This window comes from Phaethon lepturus, unplaced genomic scaffold (genome assembly GCF_000687285.1).
Source record: "Phaethon lepturus isolate BGI_N335 unplaced genomic scaffold, ASM68728v1 scaffold15985, whole genome shotgun sequence".
In the NCBI taxonomy this organism is placed as follows: domain Eukaryota; kingdom Metazoa; phylum Chordata; class Aves; order Phaethontiformes; family Phaethontidae; genus Phaethon; species Phaethon lepturus.
The window spans coordinates 5,033-29,708 of NW_010538501.1; the positions used below are offsets into that span (position 1 = coordinate 5,033).

At 42.7% G+C, this 24,676-nt stretch overlaps 1 protein-coding gene across 1 annotated transcript; it reads left to right on the forward strand.

Moving 5' to 3' along the window:
- Nucleotides 1-2,890: 2,890 nt before the first annotated feature.
- On the forward strand, nt 2,891-24,166 carry ADAM9 (ADAM metallopeptidase domain 9). Its single transcript, XM_010286840.1, has 22 exons — nt 2,891-3,002; nt 4,400-4,497; nt 5,884-5,948; nt 7,045-7,123; nt 9,039-9,115; nt 9,882-10,071; nt 10,883-10,948; nt 11,393-11,464; nt 12,197-12,366; nt 13,607-13,688; nt 14,456-14,589; nt 14,797-14,968; nt 15,091-15,183; nt 15,422-15,617; nt 16,139-16,244; nt 17,001-17,184; nt 17,859-17,939; nt 18,889-18,994; nt 20,691-20,829; nt 21,318-21,420; nt 22,037-22,164; nt 22,963-24,166. Exons 1-22 carry the CDS (start codon nt 2,891-2,893, stop codon nt 23,075-23,077), a joined length of 2,568 nt encoding a protein of 855 aa, XP_010285142.1. The 3' UTR covers nt 23,078-24,166.
- Nucleotides 24,167-24,676: the final 510 nt, after the last annotated feature.

Sequence of the window (24,676 nt, forward strand, 5' to 3'; positions counted from 1 at the left end):
ACAACTGGGGTGAACTGTTTGGGTGTGGGTGGATGTAGCTGTGTGCTGTATTGCAGTAACTGAGCCAACATTCTGCAGGCATGCCAAGGTCTATGAAGACAGGAGATGCAGCTTGACTTTTGCTGAATATAGTTCTTACCTGTCTGGGAGTGAATACCCCAGCAGCTTACCTCAGCGTCTGGAGAGCTGTAACGGCTACAACACGTTTCGATGGTTTTCAAGCTCCCGCATGCTATGGAACGTGCACAAAATTCCTACTGTGGATTTGGGGCGGGGAGGGGAAGATGATTCACATCTTCCTAGTCTAGTTGCCTCCCATGGTTGGTAATTAAAGGCAGTCTTTAATGAGACAAGATAAATACAGTGGAAGCAATTGTTTTTTTCTCCTTGGAAATACAATATCAAGTAGTGTTACACCCAAGAATGAATGATAAGAAGCATATTCTCAGTGAGGACTGTTGTGGTTTAACACCAGCCAGCAGGTAAGCACAAGCTTAGTTGAACCAGCACTAAGCTGAAACCAGGACAGTGGCGTGTAGCACAACTGAGACAGCAGCCTTGGCCAACGGCAGGAAGCACCTGAGTACAAGAAGCCCTGCAAGTTACTGAAAAATTTATTGCAAACTACTGTGCTTGAGAACCATACTTACATTACAGTGAAGTTTCCCAAAAGGGGGTGGAGAAAAAGCTACCAAAAATAGTGTGTCTTAGGAGAACAGAATATAAATATTTTCAAACATCTTATGTGGAAAACAGCTGAGTATCTGGGTTTGTTTTTTGCTGTCACTTCTGCCTTTCCTTAATTGCTATGAATGAAACCACCTTTACTTTTTACTGAAATGTATGGATGAGTTCTCATGGATAGTAACTGTCTGGACTGGAGGGTAGCATCTTAGTACCAACGTGGTTGCAAGAACATACCTGATAATGTTTTCACAGCATGCTGGAACTTAGCATTTTTCTAGACTGCTGCGATAGCTGCAAACGCCTTGTCCTTGCTAGAATTTCGCCTTGTGCTAATTAGGTCAGACTGAGCACATTTTTTCTTCCTAGGTGAGGTAAGGTCTGAATGTGTCAGTCACTAGAAGGAGCGTTGGGTGCTAGGTGGGACTTGAGGCGGCCAGTGTGTTATTGGATTAAGGACATGTCTTTCAGGATTGGTGTTTCTTGGAAGGAAAAAGGCCTGTCCGTAGTAGCAGCCTTTGTAGGAGGAAGATTTAGGGGCAGGGTTGTCTTTTGCACGTTCTAATTTCTGCTTCGTTGCACTTGTCCCTTTCATTGGATTTTTAATTAACTAGTCTGCTGCCCTCTTTGAGGGTTGCTAGTGATGCATGAAATGTTGTATGGGGCAGTCAGCATGGAAATGGGTTCTTTGTAAAGTGAGGGTCAGTGCAATGGAGATACCTGCCGTAACAGATGCTTTTGTTCTGGGGGGTGCCAGTGAAGGGGTGTGCTGTGCTTTCAGCTACTATGGAGCAGTTTTGTCCCAGAGAGAATCCCACAAAACAAATTCTTGTCTCTTCTGTACATCAGCAGGCTTGTTGCCAATTTGATCTATACTGAAACACGGGAGAGAAAGCATGTTTTTGCCAGAAAAGGAAAGAGAACTGAAAGTTAAAAGGAAAGCTATTTGCATAAAGTTCAAGCTTTTAGTGTGAAAGCTGCTTTTCTCTTTTTAGTTCCACTAGAAAGCAACATGGTGCCTTCCTACCCTTATATTTTAGCTTGTTGTAATAGGAAACACTTTGCTAATCAAGACAAACACGCCCTCCTCCTCTGATGAATTTTGCCCACAATGAAGGGAAGAATAAGGCATTGTACCTGAAAGCAGCTCCCAAACTGGTGGTAGTGAAGGGAGGGAAGGAGAGCAGAAAGCAGGGGCAGAACTGTCAGAGTATTTGGAAAGTTAAAAACTGTACTCTTTAAGTGCTGTTTCTCTAAGAGGAAACCTCTCAGAGTTGTACTCTTCCCAGAAATCCCTCCTAGTTTCGCTAGCTTCATGTGATGATTCACTCCTTTGTCTTCTGCTTCCAAGCTGCTTTTGGGGAGGCATGCTGCTTTCTGAGCACTGTGGAGATTAACCGTGCCCCGCTGTTTCTGTAGCGTGTGTCCTAAGAGAGACTCCAAAACTCACTCTGAATGCCACAGTGCCACATCCCCCACTAATACAGGCACTTCTGGATGGCAGCGGGGAAGTAACAAGTGCAGAGCAGTGACATGCAAGAGCTCAGGACTGGATACGAGTGAAATGTGTGGTTGCAAATGACAAATGCAGAGAAGTGATTTGCGGAGTATGTACTTTTGGTGGTTCGTCTCAGGGAAGGAAGCAGCCCTTCCCTCCCCTGTTTTCGGGCCAAGGAGGTACTGACACTGTACTTTCTGTAGCCTGTGAACATAATGGCTATTTTCAAGAAGTTTATCTCGGCTTTTTTTTATAGCTTTTTTCCAACAATCACTGTAATTAATGAAACTTCTGCTGCGGTATATGTACTATGTTATTTCTTGAGGAAATAACACAATTCTGCCCAGCCTGGTGTGACAAAAATGCTGTGTTACAAATAGGTGCACTGCAGTGCATCCGTGTTCTCCAAACGGACCTACATGCGTGCTGTAACGTGGCAGAAGTTGAAAGCAATCTTAACTGCTTTTGCTTGCTCTTTGGGGATCTCAGTGGAAAGGGTGCAGAGAAGTGGACATGCAGTCACTTACCTGGATGCTGACCTGAGCTGATACTCGGGTCATATATGACCGATCTGTTGAGGTTGCACAGTAGCCTGCTGGGGATGGGAGAAGAGGCTGCAAAAGCATCTGCAGGAGTCTGAATGTCACTGCAGCTTGGCGGTGCTGCCTTGGGGAGGCTTTTGGGGAACGCCTGGCATTTAAAGCCTGCATGGGGACTCCAGCCTGTTTCCCAAACGATGGGGCAGGCCTCTCGTGGAGGCTTCGAGCACGTGATGCCTTCGTGCAACTCGTGAAGGCACAGCTGCCTTCGAAGTTGCAGTGTGAGTTTTGGTGTGCTCAAAGTGGCTGGTTTTTAAATGAATGCAGCATATTGGTCCCTTTGGACCAAACTTGGAGAGTCTTTGAAAGATCTCGGAAACTAAACACCCCCTCGCTGCCCCTCAGATTTGGCGATTATTTCTGGAGATAGACAATGACAAGGAGGATAACTCTTCCCTTCCCCCTACCTTTGGGTCGGGAAGCTCAGGCTCCTCCGATGAGCTCACTGATTCCATTGCCATGAGCTAGTAAAACTGTTGCTCTTAATCCTGCCTGCAATCCCAGGCAGCCAACCTCCCGCTTCCCAGGGGAGCGGCTCCCAAGCCAGGCACAGGCAGACTGTTGATGGGAAAAGTAATTTACACGTGCAATTTATTATTGTTTACACAGACGATAGAGAACGGTTGCTTGCAAAAACTGATGCCTTATAAAGGAACCTCAGACTCTAGTCTTTTTTTTGGTGGTTGTTCAGTCAGAGGATCTGGCTGATGTTGCATATGCAAATCATTTATAAAGTGTTCTGCAAAAGGCCACTTTGTTGGATGCATTTGTTTCACTCCACTTGTTTTTATAAAGTCCTTAAGAGCTCTCTAAGAACATAATGAGTAGTACTGGCCTTGTCAGAAGTTTGGCTATGATGTGCAGGGCGAGGACGTAACGCTGAGCTCTGCTGGGCTGGCTTTGTGCTGCCGTGCCATTAGGAAGCACAGGAACTGCTGGAGCCCCTGGGAGATCATCTAGAGAGGCTGTGTGGTCAGGCTGGGGTTGTTCTGCAGCTTTGCAGTGTGGCACACCTGGTTTTGATGCTGTCTTTCTGTGTGTCCTTGAACAAGTTCTGTCTGTGCTGACCTGCTTTGTTAAATGCTCTGATCCCTGCTGATGAAAGGTGGTGGCGTATGAGATAGGTACTTGTAAGAGAGTAATTGGAATGCGAAGCTTTCAATTTGAAACGTTCTGATAAATTCGGTGTCTTCTTTGTTCTTTGTGTGTTGTTTTCTCTGGCCTCTTACAAGGCAATCCAAGCATGCTTTGCTCTGAGATTTGTGCTCTCCTGTTTGTGTCAGGGCCTTTGGCTTTTTCTGTTTGGGTTACAGCTCTCTCAATGCGTGTGGTGCCTTGGCAATGTGGTGCTATGTTGTTTCTTGAAAGTAGAGCTCAGAAGTATGCGATAAGAAATGGTGCCAGTCTAGTGGCAGAGGGATCTGCCCAGTGCAGCTCTGCAGACCTGCACTGAGCAGCGCAGTTTCAGGGGTCTCTGATAAGTTGGAGACCTGAACTGGAATCACAAGCTGCCTCCTTCCTACTGAAGGGGCTTCTCCTGAAACACCATTTTCTTCCTTGTGCCTTATCCTTCTGATTGCTTTGTTTCCTTAGCCAGTGTTTCTGTTCTGCTTTCTAGGTTTCCAGCAAGTTTCTCTGTTGTCTTCCTATGAAGTTGTAATCCCGCAGAGGTTAGGAAGAGAACGGCGAGAGGCTTCTAATGTCTCCTCAGTTCAGGTACTGGGCAGTCTTAAAAATGCCTTCAGTTTAGTATCTACTTCCTAACGAGGTCCACTCAAAACTGATCTGAAATTCTCACAAAACATTATCAGATTCATCTAGCAGCAAACAAGTATCCATCCTTACAAAAGATACTGCATCTAGCATTGCCTTTAGCTGAGTTACCATAGATACCTCCCTGTTCCAGAGGTTACAGGTTGCCCCAATGGATGTTTGATCTGGGTGCCAAAGTTGCATAGTGAGAATTGTTAAGCACTGGAACAAGTTTGAGAGATGTGGCAGAATCATTATGCTGGGAGATGCTCAAAACCTGACTGGAGGAGGCCCTGAGCAGTCTGGGACAACTCTGTAGCTGGCCCTGCTTTGAGCAGGGGGCAGATTAGACAACCTCCAGCGGTACTTTCCAGCCTATATTATTCTGCTGTAGCCACATAACTAAAGACTGTATACTTCAAAGTATTTGGATTAGACCAACTGTGTTTAGTCACAAATCTTATAAACATTGGCAGAATTTAATATTAACAAAAATGCCTTGCAGTTTATTGCAGTCGTTGACTAGTACTCCTGCTGTGATATTTAATGTAGCAGTCAGGCGATTCAGCTTATCCACGTAATATTTAAGGGCTGTAGTTGCTGTGTGTAGCACTTAGCTAACGGAAGGCTGTGGGGGTACTGGCTCACTGTGAATGTTCATTAATAAAACTGTATTGCCCTTTTCCAGCTGTAACTAAGAGTTTTTCTGTGGAAATCTTAGAAACAAGGAATAAGAAAAACCACAAAACTATTTTGAAATAGCTTCCTTCATGTGACTTTTCCCCAGTTACACAGGAAGGGATGCCAGGTTCTGGAGGTAGGACAATTATAAGTTTCAGGCTCACCCACACATGGTTATTCCTGGTCTGGTGCAACTAGGAAGATTTAGGAAGGAAAGTTTATTAGCTCAGTATCTGGCAATCTCAATGTGTGGACACGGCAGTCATTTTGTCTGCTGGATGTCAGGGAACCAGTGCAAATCCTGATGGCTGTGGTGGCTTGTGGGCTCGGCGAAGTCAGCTAGGAGCACAAGAAACACTCTCCCCTGACCAGCGTTGGGGTACCAGCAAGAAGCGTGATGGGAGAGGCAGCTCAGATTGACAGAGTTCTGCATCCCTCTAGGAGGTTAAATTTTTTTGGTATCAGCTGCATCTCCAGCATGTTCTTTGCTGCTACAACTGTATCTGAAAAGGCTAAGAGTACACACTAGTCCTGAGTTACGGAAGGTGACAGCAATGATTTGAATGCTATAGTTGTAGTACTGAAGCTCAGAGACTGTTTTCTGCCAAACATTTGTTGATTTCGAAGACTTCATGAACATGAGTAAAATGCAACTTTTTTTACCTTCAGGACAAGGTGTGGTATGCTATTGAGATAGAGGGAAAAGAATACACGATTCATCTGGAAAAGAACAAGTAAGCGATTAATTTCTTTACACTATTAAATTCCATCTGTTGTGTCCAAATAACAAGCTGGCAGGTAGTATGCGAGTTCTGATTCTTGAGGTTCTTTGAGAAGTGCTGTTACATGCTAGCTCTGCAGAATTTGCAGAGAAGGGCCAGCGAAAGTGGATTGAGTCACACAGTCTTGGCTATCGGCCAGAAATGTTGTTGAACTTCTGCAACCCTGGTGATCCCCTTTCGGTGAAGGAAGCAGTAGTTTGCTAAAAGGGGATCTGGGGAATTGCTGAAATTACTCTCTCCATTTACATCTAAAAATAAACAAGCTGAACTATATTTCAAGTAAATATTGTCACTTTCTTCTGGGTTTTGTTTATTGTTTCAGGGTTTTTCTTCCTGTCTCAGTAGCACAGGAATACTAGTAAATGAGGAAGCTGACTTTATATCCAAGGTCTTAATATTCATAACTTACAGACAATATAGATGTTGTCAGTCTTTAATGTATTTCAAGAACTACTTGCAGCACCTGCAAGTTACCATTTATCAGGCTATTGCTTCTTAAAACTGCCCTCATAATAGACAAAATAGAACGATTTAAATGTACAATCCCCTGGAGATCTCTAGCTGCCACTTGCCAAGCCCCCGACCCTCAGAAACATGGGAATTCAGCTATGCCGCGTCAAGGGATTTACCAGTATTGGTCAGGAGGCTTAATCGTGGGAGACTTTCCCAATGCATTTCCTTCTAAAACTGGGGAAGAGAAGTCATATGCAGCAGACTAAACGCTGTGATTTTTTTTTTTTTAATTATTCTGTGTGAAAGCAAGCTTTTAGCACAACTTGATGAGTTTTGATGCTTGTTTTACTTATCTAGGGTGAGGTGGTTGGTTTGATTTTGTTAACGGTTCTGCCATTCTGATATCTTGGATTTTGGTGTGGAAATGCATAATTTCTTCGTTAATTTTGGTGGGTGTTCCTTTTGAATGTTTCCGTATTTAATTGCAATTTATGTATTTGTGACACTTTTGATTAAGATCGTCTTACTGCACTGCTATAGTGTCATAGTCATTTCATGAAATTCCTCTTGTATTCCTTCTTCCCTTTCCTTACAGAGAACTGCTGCCCAAAGATTTCACAGTTTATACCTATAGTAAAGAGGGGAAGTTGCAATCTGAATATCCAGATATCCAGGTAGGATTTCTTTCTTTTTATACCCTCACTGAAGGTGGCTTGAGCACTGAGCATCTACAGGATGAGAAAGTCATGTGTTACAAAATGATAGTTCTGTTTTTTTGCTGGGCCACCTTCTAATGCCGTGGATGTGCTGCACTCGTCCTGGAGGGAAGCCTTGGTTTTGGATGAGGCTCTAGCCTGGAGCTTGTAATAGACCTGTATTTTCTTATGTGGAGGTGATTGCTGTCTAATTAAAAGCTACTCTTCTCTAAAAAGAAAATGCTCTTCTTGGCTGTCAGATATATCATTATCTGAGAGTGGTGCTGTCCTGTCATACAGCACGGTACAGTTATCGTTTCTGGACACAAGCCTTGCTTCTCATTGGGACCAGAACACACGGAGCAGAACTGGGGTAGTCTAGTGACTGAATATATAGCTTTTACACACAATGGTCTTCCAGATTGGTCCACAAGTCAAAATGAATGGTCAGCTGCTGACCCGTCTTTTCAGTTGTGCAAGGCTGGCTGTTAGTGACTCTAAGAATTTTTGAGGATTGACAGGCTATCTGTTAGTCCAGAAATTTGGGAACTACTAGAAGGGATGGATGAGATCAAGCCTGGAGGACCTTTGAGAAGGATGTCCTCTGCGTAGGACTGGAGTTTTTCCACTGAAAAAGCAGTTTCAGCCCTCTTTTTCTGTACAAGCAGGCTGCCTGATAGGTTGGCTTTGAAAACTTAATTGCTTCTATAGAATAAGAGTAAAAAGCAGCTCGTGTGATACAAAAAGCTTGAGAATATTTCTAATGGCTTCACTCTTCTTATGTATCAATGTTGTTCCTTTGAAAGGAAGTCTAGTCATATATGATTCATAGGATCTTGGTTTTGAAAATAGAGCACCTGAGTCAACTGAGTGTTTACTTCCTAGTTAAAAGTGATTGACTAAGAGGTAAAATGCGGGGTTTTGGCACAAGGTCATGAAAGCCGCAGTGGCCCTGAAGGATTAGCTCATGCCTTCTGTGCTTTCTGGTTTGTTGCTGACACAACAGGCAACCTGTAATAATGTTCAAAAATGCACTCGCCAGAGAAAATGGAGTGTATTTGCCCCATACTACCACCTTGCCTAGTTTCCAAAATGTGTATATACAGAGGACAAAACAGAAGTATTCTGACTTGTCATGGCTGATGAGGGATGTACTGCACAACCGAAAAGTTCCAGCAGCACAGTGCCTGTTGGCGAGGATAGAAGGTGTTGGCCCTTTTCTTGCTAGAGAGAGGTTATGTACGAGTCAAACATCCTGCAGGACTGTTTTCTAGAAGACTGAATGGTGATTTGGCCCAAATCAGTAGGGAGGGGCTGGCCTTGAAATATTTGAGAGAGGGTGGAGGGCAGAAGTTAAGAGTAGGATGGTTTAGGTCAAGTTAATAAATCCAGTTGCTAGATAATGCTTCTGAGCCCTGCCTGCCTTCTATTTATAACATGTTGGCAGCACCAGCTCTGAATCCAGCTTCAGTTAGAGTGACTGAGTGGGCAAGTGGGATTTTCAGCTGAAATCTGTAATGAACTGCTGGCCCCATCAAGTTGTGAAGAGCATCTGCTTTACAAAATAGGGAGGTAGGGACCCACTTGGAGTGTTGTGCCCCTGGCATCTCCATTACCTTTGTATGTATGAGTCCTTGTGGTACTAAGGCAGGTGAGGAAATTTTTAGATGCACGTTAGTGAAGGAAACACTGTTGTATTGTAGTAAAGCTAGAGGCATATTTGACACTATAGACTGTAAAGGGCATGTGGTATATTTATCTTAAAGCATGTTACATTGTCAAGTTGTAACTGTTGCTGGTCAGTGGCAGGCATAGCAATTACGCGATCGGAGATCACTCTGGGTGTGCAGATATGCATGGAATATATGTAATGCACCCTTGTTTTCCCGTGTAGGATCACTGCCATTATCAGGGATACGTGGAGGGGACCCTGGAATCTGTGGTTGCTGTCAGTACTTGCTCGGGGATCAGGTAGCACAGCTCGTCTTTTGTGTCCCTGTTGTCACGTGAGTCTCGTGGCTCGCTGAACCTGAAACAAAATTCTTGCTCTGTTTTTAACTACTGTTCAACCAGGCAGGGATTCATTGACCTGGGCCAAGCTGCAATAGTGTGTGCCTTTGTGCAGTCTTTCTGTGGTATCTTGTATTCATGTAGTTAAGAGATATTTGCAATACCATTAAATAAGTTGATTAATGCAGTTTGTTATCAGAATACAGTAAGTTGTTCTTTGACACAAATTTTGACTGACTTTGTAATTTGTGTAGGTGGTCACTACAAAGAACTGTACGTGGCACAAAAATGGAAAGTCAAACACTAGTCTGCAAATTTTAAAAAATTGGCCCTAAAGCTTGTGCGCTTCTAATTTGATGGGAAATTTTTTTGTGCTTTGAGATAATTTCCATATGTTTAGGGACATTAAATTTTTGCAGTGCCATGTCAGACACCAGAGTGGCAATAGCGTATTTGAACAAAAGCGTTTCTACTTAAGGCTTGTGATTTACTTTCTGGGGCATTGCAGACTCTTAACAAAAATGTTTAATTTACTGTATTTGTCAAGGCCCTATCCAGTGAAAGGCTGCTTTCAGGCTTGAGATGAAGTGTGCTGTTTTGCAAGGACTGGGATATAGACATGCCTTTAGTTATCAAAGAATAGCTGTTCCTTTGTTTTTCTGTAAAAGTCTGGGTAACTGTCCTCTGTGTTTAATGCAAGAATTTCTCACACACTACTGTATTTCAGGGGGTTGGTGACAATAGGGAACATCACCTATGGCATTGAGCCCATGGATTCCTCTTCTGGCTCTAAACACATTTTATATCGATTGGATAATGTAAAGAAAGACCCCACAATGTGCGGAGTAACCACCGAAGACCATGAAAGGGAACATACAGAGGAAAGTCACCATCCCAGTATGACTCAGCTACTGCGAGTAAGTACTCCACTGTTTTCTCCACAGTCCCCTGTGTAGCGTTTTGTGAATGTTCAGCTAAGAATATGGAAGCAGCTTATCAGATTTGCTGGGGTTTAACACATACCTGAAGGTTTCTGATTCAGAAGGCTTTCTACACTGCTGAGAAACTCAGTTGCTTCAACAAAGCAGTTGCAATTTTCTTCTGCTTCTGCACACAGCAGAGAGAGTCGAGTGGCTAGTCAGATTATTCATGGAAGAGCTTTTTGGGGCTTTTAAGGGCAGGAACACTACCCTCATTGGAGAGGCACATTAGCAAAGTATTGCATCAGAAACCAGGAGAATATTGTGGTGTTTATTCCATTCTCCTAACCGTAAGAATAACAGTTTGGTGTGAAGGTCCCCCTTGTCGTTTAAAGACTGGCAATACAGGAACAAGGTTGCAGTAAAAGCCGGAGTAAGAAAAATACTGTGTTTCACTTCAAGGTTGTTGGTGTTTGCTTGTTAGTATCTTTCTGCTCCTTTATAAAAGTGTATACCGTCTTGTATGCCATCTTTCCAAAAAAACTGTGTGAAAAGTAGAAAGGTCCCTTGCTTTTGAAACACAGGAAGTCTTTGTGCAGCTATATTTTAGTGTAAAACACTTACAGAGAAATTGTCCTTGCATTGGATTACACTTCTTGGTTTTGGCTTGTTTTCGTCTTGGGACAGTGTGCTTTGGGTGTGTCTCTCAAACCATTGGTTCTATCAAGTGAAGTATGACAGTCACGATTTTTTTTCTGTTTACACTGGAATTAATGAAATTCAAGTTGTCTAAAACTTTTTTCTGCAGAGAAAGAGAGCGGTCCTACATCAAACAAGATACGTGGAGCTGTTCATAGTTGTGGATAAAGAAAAGGTAGGGGTTGTGTATTGCTTTCCTTTCCTTCTCCCCAGGAGGTGGCTGGAAAAGCCCTCACACTTCATTACTCCCAAATGGATTCTTGAAGGACACTGACATGTTAGCCAAGGTTATGCAAATATGCTAACCTAAAACTGAATAAACATGTTCTATGCAATATTTTTCAGGAAAAGAGTAAACTGTCAGACATGGAGAGTCTCTGTCAGCAAGCAATATAATAATGTAAGGAAAACGCATGGCAAAAACTGCCTTTGCTGTTTCTCTTGAATATTGAGCTGTTGAGCAGTAGCAATGAAGATGCTGCTGTCTTGATTAGCATCTTCTTGACAGGAGACTTAGAGCCAGGCAAAAATGTTTTTCATGTTACTAGTCTTAAAATGTTTTGTTCCTTTTTCTAAGTCTTGTCTTATCTCTTCATGGCTAATTTTATTTGTCTTGCAGTTTGAAGATTTTGGGAAGAGTGAAACAGAAGTAAGAGAGCACATGGTGCAACTGGCAAACTTCCTTGACAGTGTAAGTTAAAGCTATACTGAGCGTCAGTGGGAATGATGCTGTGTGCAGCAGCCCTGCAGGTCTGTGTGCTTGCGTAAACTTCCACCTTGGAGTCTGTTCTATTACCACTTCGGTGAGAATGAAATAAAGGTTTTTATCAAGCCAGGAGCTAAACCTGTGCCCTCAGCCATCATGTTGATGATTGACAGAACTCAGAGACACACCTGCACATTGTGCTGAAGAGGAGCAGGGGCTGCAAAGCAGTATTTGTTGACTGTGGACTTTGGTGAATGCATCAGTATGAAAGCTTCTCCACTTCTAAATTCATCTGCGGTCATCATACTTGAGAATTAATTTAGGGAACTCTTCCAGCCTGTGCTACATACAGTGAGAGACAGGACAGATTGTTGCAATTATTTAAATTCTTAAGTATTTGTCAGAGTTAGAGAAAAAGTATGTCTCTCAACTGGACTATTTCAGATGATGCTATTTGTCAGGATTGAGACTCCTTTATTTCCTATATTGAGACTCCTATATATGTTTTGGATTTTCTCATTGATCCTGTAGCTAATGAAAGTCTGAATCACAGGGAAAATTAATTCTAGTGATTTGAATTGTGTACTAAATTTAAAAACAAAGCAATCCAAAACCCAAACAGAAAAAGTAGATTCTTGCAATAAGTTACATGATGCCAGACCACCTGTTCTTATCTGAAGGTCTTCAGAAATGGTTCTCCTCTTTTTTCCTCCCCAGATGTACATCATGTTGAACATCCGCATTGTGCTGGTTGGTCTAGAGATTTGGAAGTATGAAAACATAATTAGCACGGACGGAGGTGCTGGTGATGTGCTAGCAAATTTTGTACAGTGGCGAGAGAAGAATCTTGTTTTGCGCCGGAGACATGACAGTGCCCAGTTTGTTCTGTGAGTTGCAGTTCCCACTTAAGAAGCTTATTCTATTCCTGTCTGCTCAGCCGTGCTGTAGGATCAAAAGTAGCTGTTGTATTTCATCCGAGAATCCAGTGCAATATGCTGTGGTTTATGTACTTGTGAAAACATTCCAAGTCAACTTAAGCATTTTTAAGAAGGTTTCTGTGGTCCTTGAATTCAGTGTCTTCTCTGGCAGGTATATTGCTAAATAACAATTCTTATTTTCTGTCCTGCAATGTTATATGTTGTATTGTATAAAGCTTCCATTCAGATAATTCTTCATCAGGTTGTACACCAGTTAGATTTGTAATCTAAAGCTTTTTCCACTTGAAAATTATCTTAAACCCGGTGCAGAGCATTGCATTTTAATGGAGCAGAAGTTGTTTCTGCAGTCAGTATCCAGAAGCTAGGTACATGATTTGAGCTTTCACACGTGACATTAATCTGTCTGTCCCTACTGCCTTAAACTAGCATAGAGCTTCCTGAGCTGTCATCTCTGCCCTGCTTCCAGGACGCCTGGCCCTGTGCACTTCCCGCTCCTGCAGATAGCGCAGTCCTTAGGAAGTCACTGCCCAAAGTACGAGAAAGGGCAGAGGTGAGCGTGCCGCTTTGCATGGAGCAACAGCCCAGCCTGCCCTTGTGCGAAGTGGTAGCTCCCCTTCCCACAGGAGCTGGGAGCCTCTTTGCCTCTGAGGCAGAAGCACCGTTCAGGTGATGAGGGGGAAATGACTGAAAAAATACTCATTTAAAAAATTCTTTTATATGAAGTAAAATGTGGTGCATTGTGCTGTTGCACTTATAGCTTTAAGAACTGTGCAGAAACAAAATAAGACAGTAATGAAAAGGAAGTTGACAAGGAGAGAAATCTATGAATAGTAGAAAGGCAGGGAACAGCCATTTAAAACAACTTATTATTGGGGTGGACCATTTAGCTCTCTATATTTAGAGGGAAGATGTGGAAACGGATAACTTTCTCAGCAAACTCTTGTTTTAATTTAAGAGAAAAAAGAACCATGAGCAGAAAGAGAAAGCTGAACTGGTACATTCATACCCACAGTCAGGAGCAGCACTCCTAGCAGTGCTCCTTTGTTACTGTTGGAAAGCTGGAAAAGCAGTATTTTGTGCTGCAGAAGCAATGTATTGAGTGGCTGTGCGGATGGGCTGTAGTGTTGGCAGTATCGTGTGTCTGTACAGTCGGGTTGATCGCCTTTCCTTTTTCTCCCCATGACTCTAGGAAGAAGGGGTTTGGTGGCACAGCTGGAATGGCCTATGTTGGAACAGTGTGCTCCAAGAGCCACGCAGGAGGCATTAATGTGGTGAGATATCTTTAGTGATACTGTGAATGTGATCAAGATAAGAGTTTTGCACTCCAGAAATCTTCCTGGAAGTGCACAATCTTTCATAACAAAGCTGAAGTGGCTTAGTGGGGGCTTCTACGTGGTCCCCAACCATTTCTGGCACTTCCGTAATATCTGGATCACAACTTTTCTGTAATCTTCTGCATCCTCTGCTCAGCATTCCCTCTCCTCAGTGTGCAGCACTCATGAAAAAGGGATAGGATTTCTCTGCTCACGTTTTAAGTGCCCCTGCTTTAGAAGTATGTGGGAGCTGTGGGTGTTCTCAAATCTGTCCTATGGTGTCTGCTTGACCTCCACAGTCGTGAACTCCTAGAGCAGCGCCAGCTGACTGCCCTCTTTATGTGAAATTGCAGACCGTTAATGAACTGAATTGATGATCTCAGATAACTGGCAATCCCAGCAATCTTGTTGTCTTGGACTAGTGACAGAAATACTGGAATTGAAGTTTGCATATTTAAGGAGATTTGGGCTGGTGTGGAGAACTCTAGTTTTTGTGTTAATGTTGCAGCTGCACTGGAAAGTAGAAGTGGTTAGGTAGTGTCCCAGATATGTTTATCTAAGGGCTTTTATTACTGAGCAAATGACATACACTTGCTTGGAAAGCAGGCACAGTTGGTCGGAGAATCCTGTTAATGTAGAGACAGAAGTGTCTTTTTTATCACATAAGTAAACACTTTCTTAATCTAAGCTGTCCACTAATTTTCTTTTATCTTGCTCTTATGCAGTTTGGAAGAATCAGTATACAGATGTTTGCATCAATTATGGCTCATGAACTGGGACATAACCTGGGGATGAACCATGATGATGAACGTGTCTGTCACTGTGGAGCAAGCAGTTGCATTATGAGCTCTGGAGCATCGTAAGTAACTGACAAAAGGGAAAGCATTTTCCGAGGGTCAAACTCCCCACTCTTAGTTTTTACAGGTTGCTTTCATCTTCAAACTACTCTTGCAAAGAGTAGTGTCATGTTTGCAGCTCATGGGGAATGCAAAAGTTACCCTTGTTCTACAAACTGAGGGAATGCTTGTGGGTTGACTTAAAGATAAGCTCATGTTCTTTGTTGCAGGGGATCGAGGAACTTCAGCAGCTGCAGTGCAGAAGACTTTGAGAAGCTAACTCTCAACAAAGGTGGAAGCTGCCTGCTCAACGTTCCCAAGCCTGATGAAACCTATAGTGTCCCATACTGTGGGAACAGGCTGGTAGATGCTGGGGAGGAGTGTGACTGTGGTTCACCAAAGGTTAGTAGCTTGTGTGCTTTACAAATGCTGCCAGGGTAGCCTTGTGTGCGCCTCGCTGGAGAGGCAACTGGTGCCTGGCAGAGGGTGCGACTTCTTGACATTGGCAGCACTTCTGTTTTCAGGAATGTGAAAGTGATCCTTGCTGCGAACCAGGTACTTGCAGACTCCGATCTGGTGCTGAATGTGCTTATGGCGACTGCTGTAAAAACTGCCAGGTAAGAGACTCAAATGTAATATTTGGAAATGTTCTTCAGCGGTTGAGAAAAGGAGAGCATTAGCCTAGCCAGTGCATCTGTGAGAGGGAATTGTCATGCATGTACATAGCACCCACCAAGGGCTTCAGATCAATATGCCCCTTTTTTGGGGCGGCATATTGTGGGTTGTGTGCAGTGTTTGTCTCTGCTGTAAACTTTCTATTTTCTGATGCAGTTTCCCCCTTCTCTCTCTTTTTAGCTCCTTCCTGGAGGAACCAAGTGTCGGGCGAGTACCAACGAGTGTGACCTTCCAGAGTACTGCAATGGCACGTCCCAGTTCTGCCAGCCAGACTTCACCGTTCAGAATGGTCACCCGTGCCACAATGAGGAAGCCTACTGTTACAATGGCATTTGCCAGTACTACGATGCACAGTGTCAGGATATCTTTGGCTCAAGTAAGGAAGAGCACAGTGTTACAGTTTTTCTAGGAGATGTAGCTAAAAGAATACACTAAGCTTATTTAAAATATGCTCTTTTCCTGTAACAAAGACCAGCTGGTTTTGGCAAAGGATTTGAAACAGTGGTATTTATGTCTAAGCCTTGACACATTCTTCCTTTGATACTGCTGTATGTGCTGATGATTCTAGTAGTAATTTTCTTGCACTGGTTGTTCCTGTTACAGCGGGGCTTCTGCTGTATAGGGCTGTGAAGAAGCCATGAAGAAATACCAAATGGTATAACTGACTCAGTGTTAAGTGACTATTTTTCTTTCTGTCCTTTTAAACTTGGAACCTGGTAGTGCTGACATTTTCACCTCTTCATTGTTTTGATCAAGTTCTTAAGCTATGTGTGCTGCATGGAAAATAGTAGGTGTAGCAGGTTAATTGCTCTCTGTAAAGAAGACATGATGATGCGAGATGTTTCTGTCTCTGTTTAACTCGTTTCCTCTGTCTGGGGGACGGGCTGTTGTTTGCAGAAGCCAAAGCAGCCCCCAACATTTGTTTTGCTGAAGTGAATTCCAAGGGTGACAGATTTGGCAACTGTGGTTTCCATGGCCATGACTACAAGAAATGCTCGAGCTGGTGAGTTGAGCCCAGTGCATCAAGAAGTTCCTCCTAACTGTGTCATTGAAGAGTTCTTATTCAGGTGCTGTAGTATTGTTTGGGGTGTTTTAGCAGGTGCACTGGGGAGAGACGTGTTATCCCATAATCTAACCTTTTTGACATGTATGCGTCATTCTGAAAACACAGTGAGATGGCTTGGAAAAGATGTGTTTTATCCTAATTTCTGAGACTGTTATTAAGACTTAACTCAAAGTCCCCACACTTACACAGTTGTAAGTTTTGTTGCCTTTTGGTTTAGATTGTCTGGCTTTAATTCTTGCACATAATAATAGAAATGAGTTTGAATGTTCAGACAATTCTTCTGTAGCTGGGTTTGAATCGCTAGGCTTGTGCCACAGTTTCCTGTGGGTGTGGTGTTCTGTGGCCTCGGGGATCTGTGTGTTCAGCCATGGGGCTGTGGCAAGGAGAGTTTGTGCACATCTCCTATCATGGATTGTTCTTATCCTAAGGTGTTCACGTACAGAAAAACAAATAGCAAATGGTTATGTTTTCTTTGATGTAAAGATCCCAACAGCTTACAGAAAGAACGGATAAATCCATACTTCTTGCAGCACTGAAAAGAGGCCCAGCTCAATTCTGTTTCATGAGCTGCCTCAAGTTTATTTTTAAGTAGTGTCTTCCGGTAGAAAGAAAAGATCAGATCAACTGTGTGATAGTTTTTTTTCTCCGAATACATTCAAGCGTCACTACAGTATTCTTATGTTGATGTTGTAGGAATGCCATGTGTGGGAAGCTGCAGTGTGAAAATGTGAAAACTATGCCTGTGTTTGGAATTAAGCCTGCCATTATCCAAACTCCCATTAGAGGCACCACATGCTGGGGTGTAGATTTCCAGCTAGGCTCTGATGTCCCAGACCCAGGAATGGTGAATGAAGGCACCAAATGTGACACTGGAAAGGTAATTAACAAGTAAAAAGTGATTTCTTAAAGTAATAATTTGTGGTTTTCATGTGAATAAACTTTTCAGCTGCATTGTTTCATGAATATTTATGGATATTAATTTTTTTTATGCCTGTAGTTAATAAAAAACTGAGCGAGTGTATTGGTTGCCCACACTGCCTAGTACTGCAATGCATGTGCAGAAAAAATGTAATGAGCCTTTCATTTATAGATGAAGCAATAGAAATGAAGTAAACCAAGAGCCAGAATCTTTGCTCTGTCAATGAGCAGGAAGAGCTAGGGGCACACAAATGCTTTTAAGACAACTTTCAATTAAAATCCAACTGAACTAAAAAGCCTAGAAGCTCAGCCCTGGCAGAGGAATGTGCATTCCACATATCCTTACTGTGCACAGTTTAATTGCTGTTCCTTTACATTCTGACTAGAGACAAAAGACTTCCAGTGGCAGTTCAGACCCCATACTGAGATGCCTTTTGTAGAACAGACGCGTTTCTGTAGAGTTGGCGTTTATCACCTAAGAGTATGAGACTTTCTTTGTGGTCAGTGAGCCCAGAGTGGCTGCAGAGCCGTGCGATGTGGAGCGGGCAGCCGGGGAACGCCGGAGGGGAAAAAAGGGGTAGGTCAGTGAAACGCCATCTTGCTTCATTTGTGTGCATCTCTCCGTTCCGCTAGATCTGCAGGCACTTCCAGTGCGTGAGCGCCTCCGTTCTGAACTACGACTGTGACGTGCAGAGGCAGTGTCACGGACATGGGGTAAGTAGAGCAAGAGCCTCCGCTCCTACTGATAGTCCACTTACAATGGTCGCCAAGTCTGTAAATTTTGCCATCACTGGCAGTATTTCTATAAGGTCCTGTGACATCTTTGTTATGAGAACGTTAGATTTTTAGAGCCCAATGACCGTGCAAATATATAAACAGACTTTTTTTATCAAAGGTCCCAGTTTGAGCCAGGTACACTGTAATTGTGCTTAGTCAATAGTGTCTATATACTAGTCTTTTTTGCAGTTAGGAAGTCTTTTGCCCTCCTCTGTTTAAAGCTGTAGGTAATGTGGAATAAAGTAATCATGACGCTAGATGCAGTGATTTAAAAAAATCTGTGAGGGTTTTGAGGATGGGTTTTGCTATAAAAAGCTGCTTTTTGGTACTGTTAATGAGAAAAGTGCCTTTAACAGTCAGCAAAAATTGGACTGAAGTTATGTAAGTTGAGCAAGTTTTAAAAGGGTGGAGAGTAGCTTAATTTTTCTGTTTTGTTTAACTGTAAAACTCTCTATAAAATGTCTCTGGAAAAGAGAGACTATAACAGTACCAAAAAAATCTTTGACAAGAGGTGTTAAGATGATATTTTTTGCCAGACAAGAAGAATTTCCAATTCCAGTATTACTAATGTAATGTAATAAAACCCTGCATCTCAAAAAAAAAAAAAAAAAAAAAAAAAAGCCATACTCTTTAAGCCCTTGGGATAGCTAATCTTTGGAAGCTCATACTGAACAATACTGTGCTTGCTCAGTCATGTGAAATCTTGAGATGCCTGGCCAAGGACTATTTAGAATTGATGTGGGAGTTACTGGTTAAAGTTCTCCAGGCTGAGTGATGTGGAAGGGGCAGAATAGACAGTCATGGCTATTGCATGGTGCTTTTAAATATATGGAAACTTAAGTTACTAAATAGACCTTATGGTGATGTTTGTGTTGCCTAAATACAGGTGTGCAATAACAACAGGAACTGCCACTGTGAAGCAGGCTGGGCCCCTCCTTACTGTGACACTAAAGGCTATGGAGGAAGTCTGGACAGCGGACCTCCTTATAACGGCAAGTAGTTGTAAGGCATCTCCGGAGCTGGGGGCCCGTCTGGCGAAGGGCTGTGCTGGGCTCGGTGCGGAGCGCCTGATAGCTCTGAAGCAGCTAACTTTTGGTGGCTGGCTCTTCACCACGTTTCATGTGCAAACAATGCTAGTTCAGGTTTTGGGCTCAAGGTGCTGCACTTTTCTCTTTTTGGATGCTGGGGATCTGTAAAGAAACTGGGCTGGTTTGATTGCCTTCAGGTGATTTCTGCCACCTTGGACCAAGATCCTCTTGGACTTCTCCTTATCCAAGCTGGGAACTGAAGCCCCTTCCATTCTTAGATCCAAACAAATTTGGATTGAGGATGTGTGTTCAACTCCATGAATGTGAATCTATATCTGCATGACGACATACTGCTTCTACCAGTGGTGGCAGAGATGAGTAGCTGCCCTGTTCTAGTATCTGCAGGTAGCTGCATGTACACCCGCAGCGCAGTCAGGACTAACGTCTGTCCGAAGTGGGCTAGGGCAACACATGTTGACAAGTTACTATTTTATTAATGTTTATTATTTGAGTGCAGACAGCATGCTTCGTTTGGTAGTAGATGCAAATGTAGTCCTTGCCCTAAACAACTTATGGTATAGAAGAGAGGTACACGATAAAGAAACAGGGTAATACAGAGGTTTGTGTCGCTATATTGTTTGCAGACTTCCAGTTCACTGTTATTTTTGCAGAGGGAAAAGATGGGTTGGGGAGGGTTTTTGTGGTGTGGTTTTGTAGGGTTTTTTTATGTAGTCTTTCCCCTAGGAAAGGTATGAGGTCAATGTCTGACATGGCAAAATGATGTATCTATGTACTTGGAAGATATATGTATCTATCTTTGAATATGAAGAATGGGAAAATGGTGTCTGGGGCAGGGGAGCACAACTCATGCATGTGAGAAAGCAAACTGAAAGGGGCTGTGAAGCTTACTTTTCTCACTGCCAGTTTGAAGATGAAATAGGAAGCCAAATCCAAGCTAAAATTTGGAGAAAACTTGTGCACTGCCTGTGTGGAGTATATAAAGATGGGATTGATGTATTCCCTTCTATGGGCTGCAAGAATGATCTTGAAGACTCGTTTTTCATAAGCTGCTGTGGGTTTGGGGGAAAGCTAGACACTATGTTGATGCAATAACAGATTGGAGAATTATGTTGGAGCATGGACAGATGCCTCAAATAATCAGACAAAAAAAAGGGAAAGGCTTTCTTGTATAGCCTGCAGTGGAGAAATTTGCTGCATATAAAAATGTAGAGATTGTTAAGAACCCGAGTTCTTTGCCTACAGCAAACAATGGTAGGAGAAGAGGAAGATCATGGATCAGACCAAACAGCAGAAGTTCTGTTTTCCTCTCTTTCAGTTGAGCTCATGAGATCTTCACAGTAATGTAGTGCAACAAAAATTAGGTATTGATCTAGTAATTCAATGCTGTTATAGCCCAGAGTATCATGGCATGTACAGTTCTTTCATCTTTGACCAGACAATCCCTCTAAATAGATAATCAGAAAAGAATATATTTGGGCATATATCTTGCAGTCTTACTAGATTCTTTAGTTTTGTCTTCTATGAGAAATGGAAAATAGTTGTAGAACCAATCCTAATGAATATTCATTGCTACAATGAGTCAAGTGGTGGTAACGCCATGTAATACTTTTTTCCTTCTCTGTGATTTTGTCCCCATCAGACAAAGACACCTCACTGAGAAATGGGCTGCTGGTGTTTTTTTTCCTGGTCCTCCCACTCCTCATAGCTGCTGCTCTGGCATTTGCAAAAAGAGACAGGCTGAAGCGATGCTGTAGAAGAGTAATGTCACGCTGCCATTCGTAAGTATAGTCTCCTTTTTACCTTCTCCTCTGCCCTTTTGAAGTAGTCCATAGACATTTGTTTACACAAGCCAATGCTGAAGTGTGGAGGCACATTTCGGCCCCAAGATGTCAGGCAAAGGCCCCTGCCTCAAATGACACATATAGCTTACCCTGGGCAATGACAGAAAAGAGAAATTCATCTTAAATTGAGGGAGCAGAGAACTAACTTTTTACTGTTAAGTTTGTTATCATGCATTGGTGATGGGTTTTATATTTTTTGGGTCCCATTTTTGGTATAAAGTGGCAAAATGAAGCTGTCATAGCCCTAAACAGAAAACGGGTTATGTTGTTTATTAGATATGTGGCAAATACTATCTTCCTGACATTCGATATGTGCTAAGATAGTATAAATCCATCTAACGGGTTTGAAGTGCTTGGATTCATAGCCTGCATAGTCATTCTGTCAAGGCTATATGCTCACACAGCCCATATCAATTGGATTTCAGGTCACTTCAATCACCACCTCCTAGGACAGAAACCGAGCCAAGAGACTACCACCACAGAGGCTTTTCACATGGCATGCCTTATGCTCCAAGAGGTGTTCCCACGGTAGGAATGATCCACTTTTCATTAGTTTATTTGCTACCTGTTGTTCTAGAGTAACAGGTGAAGGAAGTTTATATAATTTTTACCCTAATATAAGCTTCGAAGTTACTTTATTTTTCAGTTCTGCAAATCAGGTTTTCTCTTTGCTAAGAGGCAAAGAGAAGAATTTTTTCCTAAGGTGCGTGTGGGGAACTCTTCAGTTTCTCACTGCTTAAGCTTTTTTACGGACTGTGCTTGGCAAGCAGTTTACCTGCTTTGCTACCCCTTTTCCCTTACACTGGAACCCCCTTCCCCACCTGAGGAGGGGAGCAATCCTTGCCAGCTCCCTAGCCCCACTTCTTTGCAGACCAGTTATCTCTCTGAATGCAATAACTAGCCAAAGCACACTTGCAGAACGAATCAAACGCTTGTTGTGATCAGGCTTCCTGTTTCTTCCAAAATACAGTACTTTTCAGACTGCTGTTGCTTCTTTCTACTGAGTTTCTCAGAAGGAAGGAGCAACTCTGACATTTCCAGGTTTGTTTGCAAGTGGCCTTAAATGTCACTTAACTAATGAAACAAATATTCCAATTCCCTAAGTGCAAATTTTGTGAACGTTCTTGTTATATTTTCTCCATAGGATATGGAACCGAATACCTTTCCTGTTCCATCTTACCCAGTTAACCAGCACCCTCAGCAGGCCTACCACCAGTCTTACTACCCTTCTCCACAATACCAGGCACCACAGCCACAGAAGCTGCCGACAAGGTTGGTTGAGTTACTGCAAATAACTATTGGCAGTTGCACTGATGGATGTAGATTGTCATTGCCTTCATCTCTGAAAGCATTAGGGTATTCATCACGCATTATATGCAAGCAGGACTGACTTTTTGTTGGAAGAAGTTTCTCCTTCATTTCACACTGTGGAACTAAAGTGCCATTACCCCTAGCATTCATTTTACACACTGTCACGGCTACATTTTGATTAACAGGTTTCAGAATACTTTTCTGGGGCCAGATTAGCCCTGCATACAGGTGAATAAAATGCTTCTCAAAATATGCAGTTTAAAAAGCAATTACTCAAAAATCTGTCGTTCCGCTGATTCGTGAACATTACTGACAAGTACAGGATCATTTCTCATTAAGTTTGAACAGAAAGTTTTCCTTTATTTTTCATTTTACTTCTAAACTGTATTTCTAAGGTGTAATGCTTATGCTGTAAAACATGTGTATCCAGAAAGCGCAAGGTATCGACAGGGAGTACTTCACATTAGCTTGTGTTGGTGGGAAACTCGTGGGGGTCTCTAAACTATTTTGGGAAAAATGGTGCGTTAACAAACTGGGGTTCCCTGAGGATTTCAGGCAACGGAAAGCTGAGTCTGACCATGACATGTTCGAAATGAGTCTTCAGTGTGGAAGCTGAGACTGCAAGCAGCAGTGTAGCTGGCTGGGGGGAGTCCCTGCAGTGGCCGCAGGGCTAGTGCCAGGCGAGAGGGAGAAGGACAGGGACCTGTATGCTGGATGTAGTCACCTGGACTGATGACGGCTTCTCTGTCCCCCCTCTAGGCCACCACCTCCGCAACAGAAACGTGCACCTCAGGGACCTCCTCCATCACAGCAAAGGTGTTTACCTCAGGGACAGTATTTTCCTTCTCGACCAGCACCTCTGCCTCCCAAATAGCTTTTGGCTTCTTTGGGGCCTTCACGTGAGCTGGCCTGTTCACTGAGAGCTGAAATTGCAGTTATCCTTCTTGCATTGAGTGGCCCATGGTAGTCCTGGAAAGCCTTCCTTCTGCAGCCTGGGATAAGGCAAATGAGATACTGAAACGAGGAATGTAAAACTTTAAACTAAATACCTCTACCAAAGCTACAGAAACAGAAAACATCTAACGCGTTCTTAGATCTGTCTGAGTATTGTGGCTTTGTAAACTGCAGCAGGGCTGTCCAGCTGGAAGTGGAGCAGCCTGCAGTTAAATAATCTTTAAAGTACAGCACTTGGGAATTGCTTTTGGTTTCCCCGTTTCTGCGCTGAGCCCTAATAATGAAATTGTCTATTTGTTGCCGTCTTTCTAAATGTACAGTGAAGAATTGAAGTGACCCATACCGTTTTCAAAACAAGGAAATCTGACCAATTAATTTAAAATTATTTTGCATGGACTGGAAAACGTTATCCATTTACACATTAATGGCACAAGTGAAATAAGGTATCAGTGTACTTTTTCAGAGGAAGATAAATATATTGTAAACATGTTTATGCATGTATATACGTTTATTGATGTGTAATAATGCACTTAAATTCTTACTTTCATGCTGACTGACACTAAGCTGTGCTACATGAGCACTAAGTTTAATGGTTTTCGATTAGTAGTTATGAGTTGCTAAATGAGAATCCTGTACTAATTTCCACTAATATCATGAATGGGCAATGAAAATAAAGGTACGAAAAGGCATGGCCATATTTTGGTTTTAAAAAATGGGGTGCTCTTAGGTTTTAATTTGGGTCTAAATGCTGAGTAGCAGTCCCTGCAGAAGACTGAGAAGCAAAAAATGTCTATCTGCCTAGACCACCTGAGCTTCACTGAGCACTTTAAACAGGAACCTGTTGACTAATGCAACCTTTTCTCCTAATCTTCAAACCTTTTTAGTGTCAGTCAGGATGCTTACAGGCTAACTTGCATTAGATTGGACTGCCATCCGTTTCTGCACCACTGACTAAACTAGATTTTAAAACTCTTTCTGAAAAGGAGTGTTGGGCATTTGGTGTGCTGGCTAAGGAGAGGAGATCTGTTGATGGTGATACCGTTGTGCCATGGGTAGAAGCTGGATGCTGGTGGTCATGAATTAGAAACCTGTTGCACAAACTTGCCAAAAGTGAAATAAGTACTGTAAACGGTGCTTGGCTTTTTCACTTTGTGCTAGCCCCCAAGTACAAACTCAATCTGTAAAATCCCCCATAATATTGCTCCCCAATATCTTTTCCTCTGTATATATACATATATATATATATATATATAGTGTTTGCAATTGCAGTAATAAAATACTTGAACTCCTGTGGTTTCCCATAAACTTAGACTAAGATTTATAACACTGTTAAAATACGTAAAATGTCACCTAGAATATCACCAGATGTATTTGTGGGGGTCTTCTGTTTGTTCCAAGATAATCACTTCCTAATTTTTGTTGTATTCTACTCCGTTTGGGCTGTCTGTCTGTACGATGAGCTTCGCAGCTGAAGGAGGCAGATGTCTGTGGGAGCCTCTCGAGGCTGCTGGGGCCTCGG

Coding starts and splice junctions, on each gene's coding strand:
- ADAM9 (XM_010286840.1), top strand. CDS start 2,891: ATGGGGACTCCAGCCTGTTTCCCAAACGATGGGGCAGGCCTCTCGTGG. Junction 10,949..11,392: donor TAGTTGTGGATAAAGAAAAG/GTAGGGGTTGTG, acceptor TTTGTCTTGCAG/TTTGAAGATTTTGGGAAGAG. Junction 20,830..21,317: donor GTAATGTCACGCTGCCATTC/GTAAGTATAGTC, acceptor ATTGGATTTCAG/GTCACTTCAATCACCACCTC.